At 41.3% G+C, this 23,926-nt stretch overlaps 1 protein-coding gene across 3 annotated transcripts in view; it reads left to right on the top strand.

The window, feature by feature from the left end:
• ttyh2 (tweety family member 2) overlaps window positions 1-23,926 on the top strand; it is a 61,973-nt gene that overhangs the window by 16,755 nt on the left and 21,292 nt on the right. For all 3 annotated transcript variants that reach the window (XM_047609067.1, XM_047609065.1, XM_047609064.1), the window contains exons 3-4: window positions 8,814-8,925; window positions 19,614-19,834. In XM_047609067.1, coding sequence (XP_047465023.1) covers window positions 8,814-8,925; window positions 19,614-19,834 — 333 coding nt within the window. The remainder of the gene's footprint in view (window positions 1-8,813; window positions 8,926-19,613; window positions 19,835-23,926) is intronic.

The following is a 23,926-nucleotide window of genomic DNA, read 5'->3' as shown; positions in this document are numbered from 1 at the left end:
AAACAAATAACTAATATAGACCCCTTCATGGTTTGTAAACAATGTGACATTTTCTGAGGTGTGGGGCTTAAGTGGAGGCAAAACATCTCCAACAAAATAGCCTGTAAGTGGCGGTTAGCATATTTCAACAGACTGTTTTTGCTGGAATGGCAGAGGAAAACACATATTTTAGGGAATATATTAATACACTCACTCCTCGCTGAGTGTTATTATAAAAAGTTGACTTTGACTGATGGGACTACATTCATCGACCTCTACGCTCTCGCTCACTGGATGGACAATTTGACCAAAGGAGGACACAGAGGAGACGAAGTCTGCTCTGTATTTTTCAAGTGAAGCCTCTCCAACATAGATATTATAAGAAGTAAGTGGAACCACTGTGGAGGGAAACGTAGTAAAGCAACATAAGCTTGGACATCCTGAAAGCTAGCGGTTGGCATTAGCATTAATATGGAACAAGAATCCTCTAAATAGTGATTAACTTACCACAATTTCAGTCACTATTTAGTCCAACCCATAAGGTTATCCAGGCTGAAACTGATGATGCTGTCAAGTTTTAAACTTAACAAAATAAAACAGGAAAATCATGACACATGCATTACATATTAATCTTACCTGATATGAAGTGTGCACATTGATGATTGTCTCACTTCAAGCCTTTCTTTTAACTGCCAAAGCCAAACCAAAGTTGTCTACGACTGGCAGTGGCTGCTGTGTGAGAAAACTTCAAGTTAGTGTTTTTGGCCCCCAAATACACAGCACTATGGCATTTTTATGGTTGACAGCAACAGTGTTTGCCTCAAGCTTCCTTCTATTTTGCCTCCAGCTAACGCAGTGATGTCACAGTGACGTAGGGCATGAAGGGGTTACGTTTGACTTGAAATTGCACATGAAGGTACCAAATCCTGTGGAAAGAATATCGTAAAGGTCTCGAAAATTAGTTCATTGTAGGGTATAATTATAATGGCTCCCTAGCTTGATTCATTCAGTGCGTGTAAATAACATTTCCTCCGGCCCATTGCAGGCTATAGGGGTTATCAAGCATATCCTATATAATCTGCTTCTATAAAAAGCTCCTGTTTTCACTGCTGTAAGGATAATGCGACGTAATGCGACAAAGGAAAATGGGTTGGAGGTTACTAATTGTGAGTCTGAAATACATTTCTCCTTTGTCTCGTTCAATTTTGCTTCACAAACACAGAAAGAACAGAAAGAAAGAAAAGCAGCGATCTATAGAGAATAGCAGGCTTCAGAAACATATTTTTATGTGTAAGAAACTGGATGCATTCAATAAACTGCTTAGATTGTCAAAAGTAGATTTTTTTTAAATTATTTTTAACATAGTGTTTCCCCTCAGATTTAACTGTGGGAGAGCGTTGCAGTAGATGTGATTTGTTTTGGCTGGAGGCTCCTGGATCTCATCAATTCTAGGCTAAAGTGAAAACTTTCTTGATGTGAAGTGACATTAGCTTAGCAGCGATATAAAGATTAATGATATCAGTGTCACAGCCTTTAGCTGCTCCACAGACAACCTGGAGCAGTTCGTTATCCCACTTCTCATTCATTTAATATTCCGCCGCTGCAAATCAGCCATTTATGCTGCTGACAAACATGAACCCCTTACCGAAGATCCTCTCGCAGTTTGTCATAAAGTTACAGAAACATGGACTAATGCAACATAATCAGCACTTAAATCACCAGCATTAAGTCAGTTGATGAGGTGTGCTGTTCTCACAAATTAGATAATTAAATTAGTCGCCAGAGGAGTGGACACTCAGCCATGTGACGGCCACGCTTAACAATCAGTGGGAAATATTAAATTAAGCCTCGGGAGAGTTATCATTATTGTGCATGTTTGCCAGAGACAGTTCATTGTTAAATGCACAGTGCTGCCGTGGTTGCGTAAAACATCCTGAAACCTCAGCACTTCAGGCTAATGTCTGTGCGACTGCCCCCATGTCTGAGCGCAATTGAAAAAAGTGTAAAGTGTAAAACAGACAGAAAGTTAATGATTTTACGTGCCTTATCCAACCAGATTCTTAAACTCCAGGCTGTTAACCTCGTTAACCTAGCATGCCAGATTGTTTGTTATACAGAAAAATCAAAGCTCCATGAAAAGTATTAGGAAAAAGAAGGTTCAATAAATACTTGCTTACTGTCACAACCAAGCAGAATGACAAGCTGCTGTACAGGACACTGCAGTCTTACGTAGGATAAAATGTTAACAATCCCTTGTGCCAAAATCCCAAGCAAAACACTTTTAGTAGCGCAGTCCAACTGAAAAACTGACCAGCAGGCTAGCAGACAACTTACAGCTAGCAACCAACAAGAAGACACCAGCTAACTAGCCTAGCCAACGTCAGTAGGCAGTATGCCGCACATCAATGTGATTTTCAAGTGGGCACCTGCCTTCACCGATGTTTCGTTAAGTTAGGTCCACGGCACTTCAAGAAGGCTTAACGGTGATTTCCAGCATCCTAAAGTTGCCCCCCTCCATGCTTCCACCGCACAACCTAATTTTCCCTCCCTTAAATGACTTTCAATGAGCAAGAAATTAAATTAGCCCATTTGTATATTCAATAAATTGTGTCGAAAGCTACCTCTCTCCCTGGGAAGGGAATGTACAGGATGAGTGAGACGCAGGAGTGAACCATGACCTGCACACCCAGATACAAAATTAATCTACAAACAGTCTTGCGGTTCGCCCTGTACATGCGGACTGAACCAGAATCCAAAAACAGCCTCCTACCTGTGGCTTTCCTTACCTTTAGCATGCTCCCATAGCTAGCATGTTTCCTCCTTAACCAGAGCTACTCACTTGCTTGCTCTGCTGCCAGGGACATGTTGTTTACTGCGACCCTCTGACTTTTCCCACGCATGCCCAGCTCACTGAGGAGAGCAGTGGTGGACTTTGCTACAGTCTGTATGGTCTGGATCCTGCACTCTTTGGCGCAGGAGAGCACCAAAGAGGAAACTTATGCTGCCTTCAGATGGAAAACGTGAGCTAGTGGTTATTACTGGTAATAATCTAATGGGCATTAAGCTAGGTGGCTGACGTCAGAGTGGTTTAGTGTAGAAAGTGTAATGACGTAATAAAAAAAAAAAAAAACTCTGTTGGATTAAATATAATCCAGTATATCAAGTTAACATCCACCACTGTTCCACAAAATCGTCACAACTGGAAAATTACAAGGTTGTGACTACCGCTTGAGGAATCACTGAAGAAACTGTTGGATAATTGGATGAATTAAAACCTGTCATGAACTTTGTAACCTTGTGTCTACAGTATATTTCCTTTGCAGTATGTTTCCCAGTCCTTATCAACATGCCTGAGTGAGATTTAAAAAAACTCCCACAAACATCCAGATATTTTTTTACTCCCAAATTAGAACATGAATAACACCCTTAAATCATAAAAATGAGTCAGTAGACACTGATGTTTTTGGAACTGTTCTAAAATTCCACACGGCAACTCCACCAAATTTGCCGTAATAGAGGTGAAGCACAACAATGCCACATCCATTTTAGTCATATTATCACTAGGTGGGTTCCCCATTTTTGGAGAGCTTTTGAATTCAAGGTAAATACTGATCACTGCAAGCGCGAAGACAAACATTCAGTGTGTTAGATTACTCTTAAATCTCTCTTCGGAATAGCAGCACTAAGGCACTAATCATACAACACTTAGCTAGATGTCATACATTTATTCTGTGGTTTCTCTCTGTCGAGGCCTGCAAATGGCTTCTCATGCTGCAAATTGAACTCGACTTTATTATGTGATTTAATTTTTTATGTGTAGTTTCTTAAAATGTGGCGGTCCTCTCCCCATTAAAGATTTACGTTGCCAAATCAAAATAAGAAATGCAGCTGAAGGCACCAACTCGCAAAGGGTACATATACAGTTTTACTCCTTGAAATTGAGTCTGTAATTTCAGATCAAGCCAGACAAAAGCTGGTTTGTTGATTTCTTTCAGCTGGAGCTACGGTAAGTAACAAATTGATAAATGAAACTGATTAAATCTAATCATTTCGGGGTAGCAGCCATTGTGGAATAAAGTTTGAGTTGTTTGCCTCTGCAAATTTGCTTGTTTCCTGTAAAAACAGAGCTAAGTAGCCTGACGCCTCTGCTCTGATTGGTCATCTCTAACGGCAACTCCCATTTGACGCAAGAGTAGTATATGCCCCCAAGTGCAGGATGAGTCAACATTTTCCTGGAACTGACAAACTTCAATCTACAGTTAAGAAGTCCTTTTTTTTGTCAATGTTGGGCTGAATACTCACATATAGGTGCCAAATAGTGGAAGGCATATAATATAAAAGCACTTCAAATAGGATTTCATGCATGCATCAAACAAAATCATCTCCTTTCTCTGCTCTGCACTTCTTTGTAGCTTTGAGCTGTAAGCGTCTTTCATCTTAGATACCATAAAAAATGGTGTCACTATATGTCATATAATTCTGTGGTTGGTAGGGTTGGTATTCTATACGTTTTTTAATCTCTACCAGTTCTCAATAGTGATCAATTTAGAGTGACCTGTCTTTGTCAGGAATACACAGAGCTAACATGGTCTGACTTGATAAGTTGTAAGACTTAATATTGTGAATTAAGTTTGAGGAAATACCCATGGGAAATTAGCTTTCTGTTTGATTTCCAACTGTGATTATGTCAGTCTCCTGGATACAACAGAGGTCGGATGTGATTGCCCGGTGGGCTTTGCGCAGCACTGGCGTCATCACTTCTCTCGCTTATTCTGTTCTTATTTCCCTTTTGAGGTTGTTTCCCTTCCCTCCGTACTCCTCCTTAGCCCCTTCTTTCCCCCTACGCCTAAAGTCTCGCCGTCCTCCACTGTAATTATGTTTGACAGTGTCTAAAGTTGATTCGCTGTGATGTCCGTCCTAATTAACACTGGTGAATCCAGAGCAGATGTCACTCAGTTGTGGCTGCAGCCCTGCCCATAGTGTAGTAGCACGTTAAGTCTGTAATTACACTGTACCATCGCCGAACAAGCTGCTCATGCTGAGGACATCTGGACTGAGATGCTAACAGTTTATTATAATATATCCATGATGGTTTGGGGCTGAAGAAGGAAGCTGTTTGTGTTTTATAGTGCATGTTAGGGTATTTTTTTTTTGGAAGCGGTGAAAGCAATGACTTCAGAAGGGCAACGTTAAGTACAAAATATAAAATCAATCTGTTTATATTTGCCATCTCAGGAGATTCACCGCTGCCACTCTGGTTCAAAGTCTCATGTATTCCAACATGTCAGAGTCTATTTAAAGCAGCCGGGCGCTTTTTTTCTGCTACAGGCTGTAGTTTTTTTTTTTTCTCTCTAAATTTCCATCGCTGTCTTTTATCTTCTTTTTCATTCCTCAGTGTGACAGGTTGGACGTTTGCTCAGTACATGCCTAATCAAATCTATGATATTCTATCTCTTTGGATTAGACTGGGTGTGTTTCAAGGGGCAGCACTAAGGGAACTTGCATTGCAGAGGGGAAAACAAATATATACAAGATATTTCTTTGTTTTCTGTCTTTGTTTGTCCCAATGTCTTACTTTCAGGATTTATGTCACATTATTTTGTTGCAAAATGTCTCCCTGTCTGAATATATCGTCTGTGTCCCCAGCTCTTTTGGCCATCCTGTCTCTCCCCATACTGTCGGTTTTATTCGTGTCTACTCAGACTTTAATATATGATATTCCCCTCCCTCTTTCTCCACATCTTGCCCTGAAGGTTATTGTAAAACCTGCCAAGTGGGAGGTTCATCTGCAGGGGGGGGACAGCTAATGAGAGTCCTTGTTGTACTGATTAGGAAAATAGCTTCTGTGGTTCCGCTCTGCCGGCGCTCAGCTTCGACCACCAGAGTTAACAGCTCTGCCGGATTTTAGCACTTTCAGGTGAACGTTACAGAAAGTTCTTCTCACTTGTAATGTCTTGTCTCTGAAACACTTATTCAGAGCATCAATTTGCACCGATCAGGCATAACATTGTGACCACTGATGGATGAAATAAAGAACATTGACCACCTTGTGAAAATGCAACGTTCTGCTCGAAAATGTTTAGACCTGACATTCATGTGGATGTTCCTTAGACATGTACCACCCACCTAGACCAGACCTGGCCCCCGCCCCCTTCCCCCCTTAGCAGCCATCCCCTGCAGGATGCACATGAAAACAGTTTAAGAGCAACTCCAAAAATGTGAGCAGAACAAGGTGTTGACCTGGCCTCAAAAGACCCAACATCCTGTTGCCACAGGACGCCCTCAGAACGGCCATGTCCATTAACTGATGAGTGTGAGAACTGTTTGGAAGCACAAGCACTACACAATATTATGAAGGTGCCCATGGATCGTTGTTGACGACTATTTACCTTCCCTTTGGTACTGACCGTGCTGACCGTACCTTCATCTTGTCCAGATTTGGTGTTGGGAGAGTTGTGTTTTTTTTCTGAGTTGTAGTCCATCCCTGGGTTTATGTTAATGTTATTGATTATTAGGTGATGTTGTGGACTCGGCAACCCTTATGAACCCTCTAAATGAGAGAATATTTTCTTATAGCAGGGTGATCGTTCATCCAACAGAATTCAGAATCTGTTCACACCTGGATTTTAAAATATGCCTTGGTGATTTGAACACAAACCGACAGGCGAGAAACATCATTGCTCACTCCTGTGTTTGCCACGCTAGCTCCCAGGCTGACTGCTTGTGTTCGAATTTATTACTGCCTACGTAAGGTCCCAGAGAATCTCAAAAGGCCCAGTGTAAAGTCACCACGTCAGTCTGCTGCCAGACAAGCGGCAGATTTTTTTTTCTTTTTTTTTGCACCTGCTAGCTAAGACGACAGAAATATTCCAGCATACACACCTATTGCGATGAACTCCACATCACTGCCTCTCACAATGTTTGGAGCTTTTTTTTGCTCAGTCATCAAAACAACCACCTCTTTCTTCACTGATTTTGCTCCTCTTGTCGGGGAGGATTTCCACTTCTAAGCCATATGTGGTCGTACGCGTCCCAGACAACCTTGGCAGGTGACTGGATCAGTGTGCGTCTTAGAAGTTGTTTACGCTTGGATTTAGTGCTGTCCTCCTTTGGCCAGTCGCCCAAGATGCATTTTAAAACCGAGAGAAAACAGGATCTCGGAGTCTCTTCCAAGGATCACTGAACGCTTCTCAGTGTTTGTCGTCGCTCAGCATGATCGGCTTTGCTTCTGCACTGTTATGTTTCAGTGCACTGGTTGAATGGGGGTTCATAAAGAATTTCCTGTAGAGTTGCTGAGCCCTGTAATCTCCTGAGTCTTTCTGATTCTGACTCTTTAAAGTATGTCGAAATTTGTACGAATAAAATCTGGGTTCATTAATGTAGCAGTCTGGGCTCAGCGGTTCATGTTTTATTTCATAAAGGGTAAAACATTTCCCTTCACATATAATTCATTTGAGGCAGGCTGTCTTTGGCATGAAAGGCTGCAGAGAACTCCACAGATTTATATTGCATCTGTTTCTATTGTTCACCAGCATGACATGTGACCTTCGGTATCTGGTTTTCGATGTGCCATGGACATGGTTATCTGAAGGAGGATCCTTGTCCAGGGCCTTCAAGAGCCGTTTTGTTGCTCAGTCAGATCTACTTGTGGGGCTTCTGTAGATAATGAATGTGCGGCTGCTCCCAAAACCTGTCATATGGCAGTAAAATATGACAGCACTCTGGGAGAAAGTGAGGCCCAGAGAAACTACTTAAAGAGTGTGTGTTTACAGTGTGTTTGTGGTTCCCCTGTTTGTGCTGATGCTCCAGCTGAACAAATTAAATCCTTGGACGCCCGAATATGCAAAAGTGGTTTCAAATTATGCACGCGCATTCCAAAAGCCCATATTGTATAATTTCTGGTTCGAGGACTGTGGTTTACATAAATTAACACAGAAATCCAAACAGTTTCTCACAGCGTCCGTGCCCTTTAGATACAGTGTATTTAATATTTACTGCGCATGTCGTAAATTCATTTCAGAGATTTCAGAGTTAGGTGTGTTGCACCCGAGAGTTCGGATATTTATGTTCGTGTAGTAATATTTTATCATTTTGCATCAAAACAAGTCATGTTTGGGACTTGTTTGGGTGAAATAGAGTCAAATTGAGAGCGGTGAAGGCAAGAAGAACTAGAAATTAACTGGAAATATTTTTATGCTGTTGTTGTTTTGTTCGGGAACACATGGGGCAGGGAATATACAAGAGGGTTACCTAGGCACCCACAGCCTCATTTGTCAACTAGCAACCAGCTACAAAGTGACAGCCAACGAACGGATAGATTTAGATAGAGGGCGGGACTTCGCAACTCGACCTTCTCGCTCGTGCTGTTGGACAGTTAACTACTGAAAATAACATCACCGTCTCCTTTCAGAGATTTCAGCATGCCTCATTACTTTTGTATTTCTTGCGTTTTTCCAAGAGTCACACTTGATAGAGAAACTGATGATACTGCTTTATGATAATGACCCAATTCCAGAGTGACAAAAGGCATGAAATATTCATATAATGCTGTGAAGGGGTTTACTTCTGTTGTGCCATGCTCCTTGTAGGTAGCGTGTTCCTGCTGCAGGGTGGCACAGTTGTTGTAAAATAGAAGATTATATATTTTTTTTGGGTGGCGGTGACGGTGTTATACAGATTTCAAATTCAGCAAGGTACCTGGTAATAGCTCTGTAACTGGCAATGTGACTGTAAAGGTCGTACAAGATTTAACAGTCAAGTGTCGCTGCTGGTAACACTGTACTTATTAAATTATCAAAAGCTTACCTGTCCCTTCATTTCTCCTCTCTCTACAGCATCGCAGTGGGTGTAGGTTTCTACGGCAACAGTGAGACCAATGACGGCGTGTACCAGTTGACCTACTCTCTGTACAACGCCAATCACACAGTGGGTGGTGTGGACAGTCTGGTAGGTAGAACGCCGACGTTGGCATGCTCCTGAATGATTTGCTTTAATACAGCCTAAAGATGAGTGACTGGTCCAGCAGGAAACAAACAACTTTGGAGGAAGGCTTCAGAAAAGCTGCTTGTGATGTGATGCATTCACACGCAACACACACAAACACACTCTAGAAAAAGGAGGAAAGCCCGGCGGACTCAATTTAGCACGCGTCTAGATGTTTTTCATGGTCTTTTTATAGCTTTTTACGGCTACACGCAAATTGACAGCCTCTCTCCACACACACACACACACACACACAGCCCGTCCAGGCAAATCCCACACAGCACACACTCTCACTTTGCCTGCACCACCTTCTCACAACCTCTGTGGCCTCGACAGAAAACAGAGGGTTGCAGCCACTCCAGCCCAGTTTGTGCACGTGTTAGTTTTCTATTTTTACCTTCCCATCAGGAGACGTCTAAATGTGGCTCAATGTTGCAAATTCGGGCACTAATGACAAGGCATTTGTCTCCTTTATGTCAAGAGTCAAACATGGAGAAGTGAAAAAAAGGGGGTTATTTTCTCTCTGTGTGTTGCCTTCTAATGTACAGTATGTAATATTAAAATTATCTTCCTGTGAACAGTTTATGAAAGGGATATTTATAGTTTATCACAGGGATATTCAACTTGGCATCCGTACAGTTTAGATTGTACAGATTTATGACTGTGTAAGGAACTCTGCTGAAGTGTTCTAAGTATCTAATTAACTTATATTATGGAGACTTAATGCAGGCAAGCTCCCAAGCATTTCACATTTGCCTGTTTTCTGTGTATAAATATGAACAGGCTCTTCATGATGTCTCCCAAAGGTTTCCGAAAGAGCAGTTTTGAAGCTCAGTAGGGTTGCTATGGCCTGCGCCATCTTGGCAGTGCCTAATGATGCGTTATTTGTACACAGAAGTTGGAATATCTGAGTTCCAATTTGGAATTTTCAACTGGAACACCACCCGAAGTTGGATTTCCTAATCGGAAAGTCGGACAATCCTCACAACCCGCGTGTTGAGTTACCAAGATAGCCGCCCCATGTGTAAACAGTAATTAGAAGCTCCTGTAATATTCCGTTTACTAGCAGATTAATTTTTTTTGCATTAAATCGGTTGAACAGATTTTTCAATCTTTATTTTTCAACATAGATACGTTGATAAGTTTTTCAAGTGTTATATGGGAACTACAAGTCCATGTCACGCTAACAATAGCTAAAAACAGTAGCCTGGTAAAACCAAAACAGTGCAAAACACCATCGTGGCAAACTGTGATTAATAGTGTATTTTTATTTCTACAATTAACTTTGGAGTATTTTTATAAATTTCTGCCTTGTGTGGTTTTGTAGAATTTCATCATTGCAAATAATTCTAGTAAAAAAAAAAAACTCATGAGTTGGTTCAAGTTATCTGTTTGATTTACAATTTGTGTAACTTAAATAGCCTAAATTCAGTTTAACATTAAAGTAATAGTATTAGTTAATATCAATTTCACTTTGCACTCAAAATATGAAAACACACTGAGTTTCCACCAAGTTATATTCGGACGGACCATCTTGTTTTCCGACTGTAACTGGAACGCCAATAACGGTGTGACGTCATTCCCAGCTCCAACTTCTGACCTCTGAGGTTAATGGAACATGGTACAAATCCGGGGCTAATCCAACAGTGTTCAAAGAGGTGAAAAGTGAATTGAGCTGCAACTTCTGAGTTCACCTTCTTGTCACTCGGCGAGACCCTAAAGTTATGTACAGTTGTCATGAATGTCATGAACCTGCAATTTCTGCTGTAAAATTTGACATTTTAACAAAGACGTTTAGATGGACTCAGATTTGGAGCCAGGGAGAATTAGCAAATGGCCATTTGTGGATTTGTTGGCTTCCTCAATTTCCACTCCCAAAGGCCACTGCTCACCCAAATGTTCTTGATGTGTTTGTGTGCCTTTTATCCAACGCCAAACACATTCAGGGTAAATATCAGTCATTTATTCTTTAGGAAAGTTCACCTCAGACTGTTTGTTGTTCAGTCCCTTTGTGTTATAAATTGCATTATTATAAAAAGGTTATAATGACAATGGTGTTGAAATATGTGTGTTTGTAATCATGCTTTAGGACCGCATCCAGACTATGATTGAGCCCTGGCCAAATGCTCAGTGACTGACCCAGACGTCAGTCTCGTCCACTGGGTGATTCCTCGCTGCCAAAACCTCTGACAACATCCTTCTCGAAAACAATAGAGTTATTATTAATGTGGCTAAACGCTTGTCACATCAGTCCCATTATGGAACAGATAAAGCGTCCTCGCTGGCCGGTTTCCAGATTTAACAGGGCCTGTTCCAAAGCAATGTCTGTCTGCTTTCAGACCGAAAGTGTTTTCTCGAATTTGCGGTCTCAGTGCGCGTTCATAAACACATCATAAGCATATAATCCAGACCGAAGCTAATCAACAGCACAGAAACAAAAGCATCTAACTTACAATGAGTCCAACTTCCTTCCTTTTCTCTCTTATACTGTGAGCTAACTCACTTCAAACTCTCTTGGAGCTGGGCTAAAAGGCATTTGTGGAGGCCAAACGGCAGCCAGGCCTTCATTGTCAGTGGGTTCAATACCGATTTCAATCCCAACTCTGCCAATCAGACAGACTAGCACAGCCCCTTTGTCTCCTGGGCTCATGGTTGATTAGGTGGGGGGAGACTGGGAACTGTGCGTTGCACACTGGGCTCTTTGTCCCCCTCAAGAATTAGACTCCTTAACAGTCTATAGCTGCGCGCAATGAACTCACTCATGCGCGCACACACATAGCCGATTGCACTCGCACGCATAATAACAGGCTGAAATAAAGGCAACCATGTCCAATTATTTGTTTGAACAAGTTCACACCTCCCAGAAGAGCTCACTGACAGGCTTTCAGATGAGCTATGTTAATTATTTCTTCCTTCTTGCTAATATGACATTGAGAAATGGCTGAGGTTTCCGAGACGAATAGGTCACAATCAGTGAACATCAATCTAGAAATGCCAAATGGATGCATGTATCTTGGAATTGTAGTAATACAAGTTTAACACGCTGTTTTATTGGTGAAATGGAGTGAATCAAAAAGGCTAACATGTTTACGGTTCACTGGTTAATGTACGCCACAAGAAACATAATCCCAGATGACAGCTTCACTGATAATCCAACATCAGCAGTCACGGATTTCTTACATGTTTCCCATTTAAATTATGTATCATGTGAGTATATCAGACCCAGGGAGCTAAGAGCTACACTGCCTTAAAAATTTTGAGCTCATTTTCGCTCATCACCCACGGAAGATGTCCCAACATGCCTCAAAATAGCACGAATATGACTGCTCCATACCCGCTCAGCAAAGTCTTTATTACTGAGGCCATGTTGAGTCACCGTGCTGAGTGCCTCACATACCACCACATTAATCTCCATTAATGCAGATGGAGACTTAATCCTTACTCTTCGACAGCAAGTCACCCAGGGTCCGTCCCTGCGCCGACACTGTCAAAGGATTACCGCTAGTCGCACACCACCGAGGCAACCTCACACAGCTAAGATTGATGGACATCACATTCATCAATCTATAAAAAGCAACAAGACAAATTGTTTTGTTTACATTTAACACTAAATCATATGGAAGTAATTGGAAAACAGTTTGGGTAAATCCAATTCAAGTCGTTTAAGACAAGTCTTCACCAGCAAGCAAGCAAGTCAATTTCTAAAGACCTTTTTGATGCAACACAAAGTTTTCCTAATGTTTCCAGATGTTTGGCACAAACCCTCATGAGTGTGTGAATTATAATGATCTGGAAGGAGAGCTTAAGGGGGAGCTTTTAATTTAACAGTGGAGTAAGGCTCCTGCACTCACCTACATTTATGTAGTCTGATGCAAACTGACTCAAACCTTGTCAGAATCTGAATATAGTAACATGGCTTTGGGATTTGATTGTGAGGAGTGTATGCCTGCGCACAATTGGATAGTCCTACAACCAATCCAGTCCATGGCGCCGAGATAACAGGAATTACTGCGTCACTGTCTTCTGTCCTTCACCATCATCCGAATAATTTGATTGGTTTGGTACAGTAGATCTTTGCCAGGGCATAATCAACTCCTGATGGAGATACTCCAGACTAACATTACCCAACAAAACGTTTGTGTGTGAGGGAAGTTTGGTAAGGGCTAGGGTTAAGGTTGGGGTTAGAGGGAGGGTAGGGTTAGGGTTAGGGTTGGGGTTGGTGTTGGAGTTGGAGTTAGGGTTGTTCAAGCTGACATTTATTAAGAGATTCTGAATACAGGTGGTCTGACTCTGAGTTGATAGAGGATTTTGCACGACAGGAAGTCGATTGATAGGAGAAACACTTTTGTTCCTTGACTGGTATTCACATTCAGATTTCTTTAAATTTTAGAAAGCGTCTATTTTGTACCTCTCTGGGTTTAAAGGAGTGGCATTTTAGGGCAGTGGTGTAACCCCTTTGTTAGATACAACACTTTTAGAGCATTCATGTGGGTGTGGCAGTAGAAAACAGTCCCTGGGCTGTCATAGAAAGCTAACATGTTGCTCTTGTCATGTGACTGAATATACACAGACCAAGGCGTCATTTCCTCTCCACCCTAGAGTCGTTAGAAGTTCATGTGCTGGCAATTCTTAAGAGAGAAATCTTACTTTCTAGAAGAGGATGCACCATCGATTCTTCACTTGTGTCGAAAGTAGATAGTTTGACAACTAGGTGTGCAAAATTTAGAATGTTTTGCCAGCCTGGTTTTCCTACTATGCTTGAATGGGTAGTCCTTCGTCAGAATATTTTCTCTAAGAGTTGCTGAACTGACTAACTACATTCATAAAGTGCTTTGCCGGACATCCTTATCAAGTATCAGAATGAAAAAGCAGGTATATTTTTTAAAATAGAGGTTCTCCTCGGCAACGGTGAAGATGGTTGCTATCTTCGACTGTGCCTGAGCTGCCAAGGCCACTTCAGGTCCATGTTCCATTTCATGCTCTAGCTCCCTCCCGCATTCAATTTTAATTGACTACACTCTCTCCACTATCAAGCAGAAACAATACGTTAGAGCAGGAGAATGATCTAATCCTACAACTTCTCTTCTCATTTTACTTAAAAAATATGCTCATTTGCCAAGTGATTCTGAGAATACAGTGGATGTGATTCTTGGATGTTTGATCGGTAGCAGTTCTGTTACATGGCACTTAGCTCCAAGAAGCCAAAAAAAAAAAAATGTAATTCAAATTTTCAAAAAAAAAAAAAAAAAGAAAAGAAAAAAGAAACGCTCTCTGGAGGGTTTGTGTCTTATATTAAAAATGCTCTTTCACATCCTCAGCTTCATGTTCACACGACTAACTGAGACATCACTTCCTCTGAGACTATGTGCCAGCCCCAACAGGCCTAAAGATAGAGATCCAGTTCTTGAGAAAGATGTCATATAGTATTCTGAGAATCTCAGACAGACATAAAAAGCAGACCGTCTGTTTCCAATCTTGATCTCTCAGGTAAAAGAAAACAACCCCAAAAGGTCTAATCTGATTTATAATTGAATAGTGGAAGTAATGTTGTGGGGTTTTTTATGTGTTCTGCAAGTGCATGTTATGCCCTGAATATGGGGAGAAATAATCACAAGAGTCACTTAGTAACTGCATGTCCATTTTAGCGAACGCTGACACCATTTTTTTTGCAAATAAATGCTAATACAATGAATGAATGAAAGCTTTATTTCCAAGGGGAGTAGGAAGAAGCATATGCTCATTTAATCCTTTCCCTTCTCCTTTTAAACAAGTGAATAAATGATCTGTGAAAACCCCTTGTCAATGCCCTTTATCCTCCCTGAACCCTGTGAAAGCCATGTTTTTGTACCGAGTTTTGAACTGGATCATGCTTGGATGCAAGTAAATGACATGACCAACTTAAATTAAATTAAATTTAAATAAATAATTCAATTAAATTACAAAATTGACTGTGCAAATCTATATTAAGTTCATACACTGCCTAGCCAATAATAATAAAAAAAAAACACAGTTGCCACTTGGATTTAACTAATCAAATAGGTATAAACCTCCTTTTGGAAGCTGAAGTTATCTAACCCCAACTGATGCAATGAGTTGCTTCTCATTTCTTAAACAACCATGTGGAAAGACACGTCTTGTGGTCGTGGAAAAGATATTAGTCCATTTAAGAAGGGTCAAATCATTGGAATGCATCAAGCAGAGAAAACATCTGAGGAGACTGAAGCAGAAACTACTAACATCGGGTTAAGAACTGTCCAGTGCATTATCAAAAACTGTAAGTATAGTGGGGAACCATCGTCTTCGGGGAACAAATGTGGTCGGAAAAAAATCCCGATTGATCGTGATGGACGATCATTTAAATGTTTGGTGAAATCAAATAGAAGAAAAACAACTATGAGCTATGTTTAACAGCGAAAGTAAGAGCATTTCCACACGTACGACATTGTCTTCGAGGAAGAAATGTGGTCTTAAATGTGGTATTAAACAATGAGCGACGCAACATGAACACACATTTAACACGTCTTTAGCTCTTAACGTTACCAGTTCTAGAGGCTATTATGGTTTTTAAGCTTTAAACTCTGTGTAAACTTTTTAACCCATTCCTTTTAAAGATATTATACTCAACATTATTGGTCATTTGTAACTTTTTCATATCATGAATTAGCAGGATTGTTAACATTCTTTTGTCCTGACTTTATATAAATACCAGCTGGAAACCGATTTGAGATTGCATAATCTTACACCAATGTCACATGGATCTGTAAGGATAGAGATATCAAGGAAAAAATACGTTCCTATGCTGCGTGACAAGGCCTCCATTTTGAGCATCACTCAGGGGCTTCAAAAGGCAAAAAAACAAAAATAAAACACACTCATGTGAAAGGAAACCTTGACATAATGCCCAGTGATCTAAATTTTCTTGCATTTCCTTAAGCTAGAATCTACAATCTGAAGCTTGACGCCACATTGTCATGTCTCTAACCTAAGACTACGTGTCATTTGTTGTTGTTATGTCACCTGTTCCGGTTTCTCAGATGTTCTTTTGTTCGCCGTTTACCCTCTGGCTCGTAGAAACGAATATCTCACAGTTAAACGGCTTTGCCGCGAACACGCTCCGCGCTAAAGTGTTTGTTTAGAAGAGACGTGAGACGTCCTCTGTCCCCTTAAAACATCCGACCCGAGATAAAGACTGGCGGCCGGGAGTCATATCTCCTCAGTCGGTGCGAATCACTTAGACGCCGAGGATCAGACCAAGACGAGGGAGAGATTAGCTGGACTGGCTGTCTCCCCGGGCATTTCAGATAAGATCCTCACATCAGATACACGCCTTTAGTTTTCATCTGCGATTTCGTCAGCTCGGCCTGAGTGGAAAGACGTATTGATGAGTGATCAGATAAAAAATTAAAAAAAAAAAAATAACGGCACAGCCATGGAGCCTGTGAATGTGATCTCTCGGCTGTTTCTCTTTAAATTATGCAGAATACTCAAGTCACCTTTCACCTTGTTTCATGCTGGGTTTGGCTGCTACCATCAAGGTCTAGTTGCGTGATCCGTGTTGAACTAACGTCCACATGAATGCCAGGTCCACAAGTTCCCCGGTAGAACTTTGCATTGTCACAAGATGGTCAATGTTATTCACTACTCCTGTCTGTGGTTTTAATGTTGTGGCTGATCGGAATGCAATTATTTTAGAATATTTTTTATGCCTCTGTTTGTCCTCTGTCCTAATCATGTAAACATGATGTCTCAGGAAAACAATGAGGGAATTTCAAAGGTCAAAGGTTACCGTATTCCTGCCAAACTTACAAATTAATGTGTTAAATTTGATTTTAGTCATTTTATGTCCAAAGACTGTTGGCTGTCTTTGAGTGTCTGTGACTGTTGTTTTGGCAGTGTCTGCCATTACTTGGACCTCTGTCAGGAGCTTTTCTGCTGATTCAGTGAGAGAAAGACATCTCTGATTGTCAGCTTGGCAGAGAAAACAAACTAAACCAAGGAAAGTTAACGTTTCAAGAGCACACTGAGGATGACTTTACGTTCAATTACGCAAATCCACGGTGAATAAAATGTAGACCAACGGATTATCTTGATTCAGTAGAGGTAGCTAGCCGACGTGTCGGCTGTAGTTTTAGGGTGCGCTGAGATGGCGTCACAGTCGGATTCGGTTGCAGGTAATTCTCCGATGGCAGTTTAATAAAAGGTCAAAGGTCATGATGTATCATAGTGTTCTGCACCGGCACTTTTTTTTATTCTCAAATGTAACTGCTTTAAATATAAAATGCAGAAGATTAAAACAAAATAAATATCAAATACAGAGGGATTTGTATTTGAAGAGTTACCAAATTTATTTGGAAAAAAATATGAAAAATACACGTTAAAAGTTTTTGAGTTTTTGGAGACTTATAGAACCTTTATATAATTTCTATATTTTTTGGTTATTTCTTTCATTTAAAAAATGTATGTGCTACTGTACGGAGCCAGAACTCTGACTTTAATATCTAGCAAGAATAAATAAAACATTGAAACTGAGAAAAAAAAAAAAATCGAAACTGAAAACCAGTTGAGTCTGAAAAAAAAAAAAAAACTAAAATTATAGACGGCTTTTGTTACAATGCCAAATATTATTTTCAATGCCAAATTCTTTTTTTCAGTGCCATATATTAAAGTCAGTGTTCTGGCTCCATACATCCGTAATTTCAACAAAATTCAACAGTTTTCTTGTGTTTTGGATTCTCATCTGTGTAGTTAGAGCCCATAATGAAGAAAATCATTCCTCTGAAACAGAAAAAAAAACAAAAAAACAAAACACTCACATTCAATACATCCTTGTAAATACACGATCGATAGGGGAAACATGTCCGACGTCTCTTCCTTGTTGAAAAGAAGAAAAAAAAAACACTTTAAAGAGTGAGAACAACGATGAGTGATTTGCGGAGACGCATTTATTTATTTGTGCTGCAGATAACAATCAATTAATTGTGCGGCTCCTTTCCCATTCTCTCAGTTCTTCCGTGGGCCATCCAGTGCGGGCCGCACGCTGAATGAAAACCCGGCTAATTACTTCCACCCAACCTCTCCACGTCTCAGCCTCAGCAGAAACCCCGTCCCTAACAAACACGGCAACAATATGAGTTGTCTCTCTCGTGAATGCCAAGTACCCGGAGCTGAATGAGAGCATTTATAACCCTTTTTAATTATCAAATAGCAGGATGTCTCTGTGAACACCACTTCCATGTAAACAACTTCTCCCTTCGAACGAACCGCACAGTAATTAAACCCAAGAAGATGGCAGCGCCTATACAGGAGTTATCTGCTCCACACACCGTATAATATGGCAGTGGTCGACTAAGTACAAAAAAAAAAAAGAGGAGGCAACATGTCAGAATAAATGAGTGTATGTTGTTTTGTTTGTTGCTTAGAGGATCACAGTGCCCTTTGGGGAATGCATTAGTTGCCCTGTGATTACAGGGCTTAAACGGATAAACAAACTATCGCTCTCATTAGTGAGATATCAATTTGGAAAATAGTCTGACAAAAAATAGCTACAACACCAGAAAACCTACCGTTTCACCTCTGGGCCCTCCCTCTCTGTCTCTCTCTCTATATATATAGTTATATTCTTGGCTGTTGTCCAAGGTGAACTGTTTGCTGCAAACGAACCTCTTCACCCAGACTCACCCTGAGTTTCTAGAGCTTTGTGTGAGCGGAGCCCTGTCCCCCTCCCTGCGCTCGGCTCACACAGACCACGAAGCCCCGTGTTTGGCTAATCTCGCTTTTGGCCAATTTTTGGGATTTCTTCACTTCAGAGAGAAACTTGGCTAAAGGCTTTGCCACACAAGCAAGAATTTGTTCTCTGTCCAGCACTGAGAAAGGAGCGCGTCCTCATATTAATATTGTAGCTGCAAGATGTGCGGTTAAAAAAAAAAAGAAATCTGTTCAAACTAGAGGCAAAAAAATAAATGTCATGCCCTTACCAGCTAATTAGTTGAAACTGTTTGCACTGCAGCCATGCTAGTAGCTCTCTGTGGCTAAATCACAAATACAATATGTGCATGTTAAGCATATAACAATCTTGACGTGGCCAATCTCTCATCTAAAAAAAAAAAAATGGTACTAATAAAAAAATAGCCAGGATATTTTAGTTGAGATCAAAGGGGTCAACACTGACTGAAAGAGGAAACAGAATGAAGATGTTACCATCCCTGGCAAAAAAAACTAAAAAATCAGGAAATAGTGTTATGATGACTGGATTTCCTGCTTCATGTCGTTGATGCTGCAAACTCCTGGGAGCTCACACGTGCCGGAGAGCAACACACACACACACACGCGCACACACCAAGACTTATTTGAGTTCGCTGTTGATTTTCCCAGCGATCGCTTGACGTCAGAGTGATTCATAACCGCAGTCTGGAAGAGGGGCTGGGGCAGCAGCTGTTTCCCGTAGGAACCAGGGAGCGGGTCACTGGGAGCAGCCGCTGAGTGGCTGGTCGGGCGCATTGCTTTAAGCAAAAAAAACGATTCACGCTCAGTTAGTGGATTCGAAAAAGGAAACTAGAATTATACGATTTTACCTCACATCCTAAATTTCATGCTAGCTGTAACCATACATGGTATTGCCGCTCATCCCATTCCTCTCCTCTCGCACCCTCTAGGTGACCGGCACCATGTCCAACATGAGGAGCGGCCTGCACCAGCACCTCGCAAGGCTGGACGAGATCTTCGCCACGCGGGGCGACTACGTGCAGACCCTGCAGTTCATGCAGCAGATGGCGGACAACGTGATCAAGCAGCTGCTTGGCCTGCCCGACTGGGAGGAGGCCAAAATGGACCTGGCGTTGTTCGCCGATCAGACGGCCACCGTGGAGTACTACAGGTGAGGGACGGAGGTGTACGCGCACAGCCACGTGGGGCTGAGCGGGTTGAGCGGGGAAAACCTTCAAAGTTCAGATTTAAGGTCACACAATTCAGCGTTTCCTCAGATCCCTAAAATAAGCTGTTCCGCTTCTATTAATATTCCAAAGAGTGTTGGGCGGTTGCAAGTCTGAAATGCAAATGGCTGTTTTTAAAATTAAGTTATTAAAGTCCAGGGAACAAGTTGTATCTTCAAACGTAGCCGCCCGGGCTACATTATCCCTGGAGAAGTTGCAAGCGAGCACTGATGCATGATGTGTCCATAAACATTAGGTGCAAACACTACAGATTAAATAGATTTTTGCGTTCGCCTCTTTAGATGCAAATACATTCTTAAGGTATCAGGTACTTTTCAGAGCCGTGGTGGCTGAGCAGTTTGAACCCGTGGTAGAATAAGTCTTTTATTCTTGTGTCATGACGCTGGACGGGATGAAGCAACGTTGTTGCATGTGGCCCAAAACGAACCCTTGAAAACGGAACCATCCTTCTAAATCATTAGCAGTCACTGCATAAACCAGACTTCTTAATTGTAGAAGGTAATGATAGAGCACGGCGGCCAACAATTACAGTGCGTTAAGAACTATTATCCAAAGCCGGGTCTCATTACTGTTAAGCTCATACTCTTATCCTCTTAGAGCAGAAGCAGACCCGTGGTGAATTTGATCAGCCCATGTTTAGACTATTTTTTTTGTTGTTTTTTTTTTCTGTGGAGTCTGCAGTAACAGAGAGGCCGGCGTATTGATCTGTAATGCGACTCCTCTTCTCCTGCCAATAACTCAATACCGCACATAGATCCGCGCTAATAGAGTGGGCACGCGACGAGAGCAGACGGGGCAGACGTTGCTAGCTTTTAATGGGCTCGTTATCACTGGTTCAGACAAACAAATAGTTTGCGCGTATGATTTTGACTGGACCTCTGCAAGCTTGTTGTCTTCAGCGCATGTGTCGGCAATATGATTATTCCAAAAAGTTCGTCACGCTACTTGTCTGAATCACAAAAGTACTGCAGAAATATTTCCAACAATCGGTCTGTGTCCCTTTTAATGAGCCTAAACTAATTTTACTCATTCTTTGCTTGGCGCACTGGTCGTTCTCTGACTGTTGAATGTTTTCTCATCAATAATTTGTTTTAGATTTTAACAAGAAACATCCAGCCTTAGTCTCAGTTTGGTGCCATTTGGATGCTAAGGGTACTCTTCATAAAACGTGTTCTGTATTTCCATTGAATGCATTTTATAACTGACAGGATATATTCCCCCTGATTCTCCTTTTTTGGCCACTTATGTTGTATGTATTAATGGAGAAATACAGGATATGATGGGGTAAGAGGGGGATTACATGCACCAATTGGCGCAGGTTGGAAGTGAACCTGAGGGTTCAGTTTATAGAGCTCCTGCTCAGCCTAGTGAGCTGTGGAAGTGCACTGAAGTATTCTCAAATTTAACACACAGCAGAGGGTGAAATGCGGATGTCCAGAAAACCCAGATATTAATAGGACTCTCCCAGATACCAGTTTTTTCGCCTTTGGAACTTCAACGGGAAATATTTGAAGTTTTGATTTATCAGCAGACTTATCTAAGCCGGGTTTTTGCTAGCCAGCGTGGTCCCAGCTTGTGAGTTTCTCGCATTGTTCCACATTTCAACAGTGTAATTAAAAGCATGAATTATGGTCCAGAAATGTGCTGACAAGTATACTTTGCAGTTTGCCTTAATTGGAAAAAGAAACATCAGATGATTTGAATATTTGGCTCAATCACTGGGTAAAATTGTTCAAGTTCACAAGCCAAGAATTAGGAATGTACAACCACAGACCTCATAACGTCATCTCAAATTAGGGTTGATGTGATTATATTGTACGCCAGGTGAAGGTCTGCTAAGACGCAACATGATCAAGGTGGACAAATATCCTCCTATCTAACATTTAGCTACGTTCCTGACCGATTTATCTGTGGAAGTTACTACAGATGCCTTCTGCTTCTTTACAGTTGTCTTCATCAAACTTTTACACCGGAGCCAGCACTTAGGGTCTGCTTTTCTGCTCGCCAACAGTGTCTTGAGGAGATATGCTTTTCCATTATACATGGAGTACATGCAGCCCTTCCATCCCCACGTGCATCCGTGCTTCACTCAGTTAGGCTCTAATTGGATTAGGATAACACAGACAATCACTGTGGCAGAGTCGCTGGAGAGACGTCCATGTTGGTGCCCCAGCTTCTAGGAGTGTACCCTGCCAAGAGGGAAAAAAAAGATGAAATGAGGAAGACATGGCAAGGATGGCGGTGTTGATGAGGGAAAGAAGGGGCTGCGAGTAATTAAGACACAGGAGGAAAAGGAGAAAGAATTAAAGATGAGATTATGGGGGATGTTGGAAGGGTTCTGTAATTGAAGGAAATACAGGTTAATAGGCAGTAAAAGAAATAAATAAAAAGACAAGATGTACATGAGATGAGTGCTTGAGGACAAGAAAGGAAGAGCAAATGATGGATTAGATGGATCGATTCATTCAGATGAAGACGTGAAAGCGGTTTTTGTTTTATTCTTCGACAGTATGAAACAGCCCTATTCATCCCCTACGGATTCAAATGCATTCATAATTAACCATCTGGGTGGGTTTGCTGTGTCCGGTCGCAGATTGGCCACTGTTCTCATAACAGATGGTTACACTGGACTGAAGTATACCCCCCTTCTTCCCCCCACCAAGCATGGACACACACTCAAACACACACACTTAAGGTGACAGCTATTGCATGTTTCTGATGAGGTGAAACGAATTAAGACATGATCCCCCTCTGGGTTTCTGGGCCCTGCTTGCTTTCTCCAAGTCCTGAGGGGGAATTCACATTGTTTTAGCTGAGGTATGGTTATGTGGTGAAATTATCCTCACCTGTGCAATTAAGTCTTTGAGCCTCACAGAAGTATTTACATGTATGTCCAGTTTTGGACGCCAATTTAACCCTTAAAATAATCTGAACTGGTATTTGATCTTGCTGTTCACCAGTATCAGTTTTGAATGCTATAAAGTCAGAGGTTCCTGAATTATTTTAGCTTAAGCTAGCCAGCTTATGAATGCTAGCTCATTTAGTTGCACATCCCATTTGCCTGTTTTAAAATGAACATCTTGTGGAAAAAAGTCTTAAATAACCTCTTTAGGGCTGTGATATAAGCTAAAACTGAGGCTAATGCTGCATGTCTCCTGGAAAAAAACAACAAAAAAAAACAGTTGATATAGTGATTAGCCAGATTGTCCCTGAAGTGCAGGGTAGCTAATGTAATAATATGTTATATCATTAAAATTGTTTTATTAAATTTGTGTTTGTTTTGATGCTTTCTGTGGCAAAAAAAAAAAACCCAAACCAGATCAAGAACATAAAGTAGCTTTGTGTCTTTCATGAGCAGGAGTTTCTGTAACACAACATGGGTTTAGCTACTGAAAGCTACTAAAATTAGGCATTTAATTGTCTACTACTACTACTACAAAAAAGATCAACTGTGCAGTTACAATGCCAGTCAAAGGGTTGAGGGCATTTCTGCTTTGAGTGACAGGCGATAGCCTGAGCCTGAGGCACTGGAGAGTTGGGTGGGCGGGTCTCGTCCTCCAGGATGATTTAGCTCCGCCTCAACATGACCGGGTGTGGGCGGAGTTAAGCTCATCCAACATGGTGGCTGCAGGCTCCGCCCACTTTGAGCTTAAATTTTGAAGTTCAGAATTCAATGGGTGACGTCACGATGTTTCTCCATAGTATACAGTAACAGTCGGTGATCCCAACCTGTGAACTTTGACCTGATCATAAAATGTCTACTTTTGAGGTTTTGACCCCAGGAGCATGGTAAAGACAACCACATTTTCAGGCATCCTTAAGGCAGATAGACACATGCTGTTTAACTAGATGAGTAAAATGTCCTTGTCAAAAGTGACGTCCCATACGAACCAAAACAAACAAAACAAAACAAAAAAGCCAAGTGTCACATGTCTCTGTCGCAAATCTCCAGGTTCCTTCCTATAACCTGCTCCCACCAGCAGCAGGTTAATTTTCTGCTCTGTCTGTGTCTGCAG

Source organism: Mugil cephalus, chromosome 16 (assembly GCF_022458985.1).
Source record: "Mugil cephalus isolate CIBA_MC_2020 chromosome 16, CIBA_Mcephalus_1.1, whole genome shotgun sequence".
Classification (NCBI taxonomy): Eukaryota; Metazoa; Chordata; class Actinopteri; order Mugiliformes; family Mugilidae; genus Mugil; species Mugil cephalus.
Note: the sequence above shows the minus strand (reverse complement) of the source record. Positions and strands in the feature narration are given on the sequence as shown.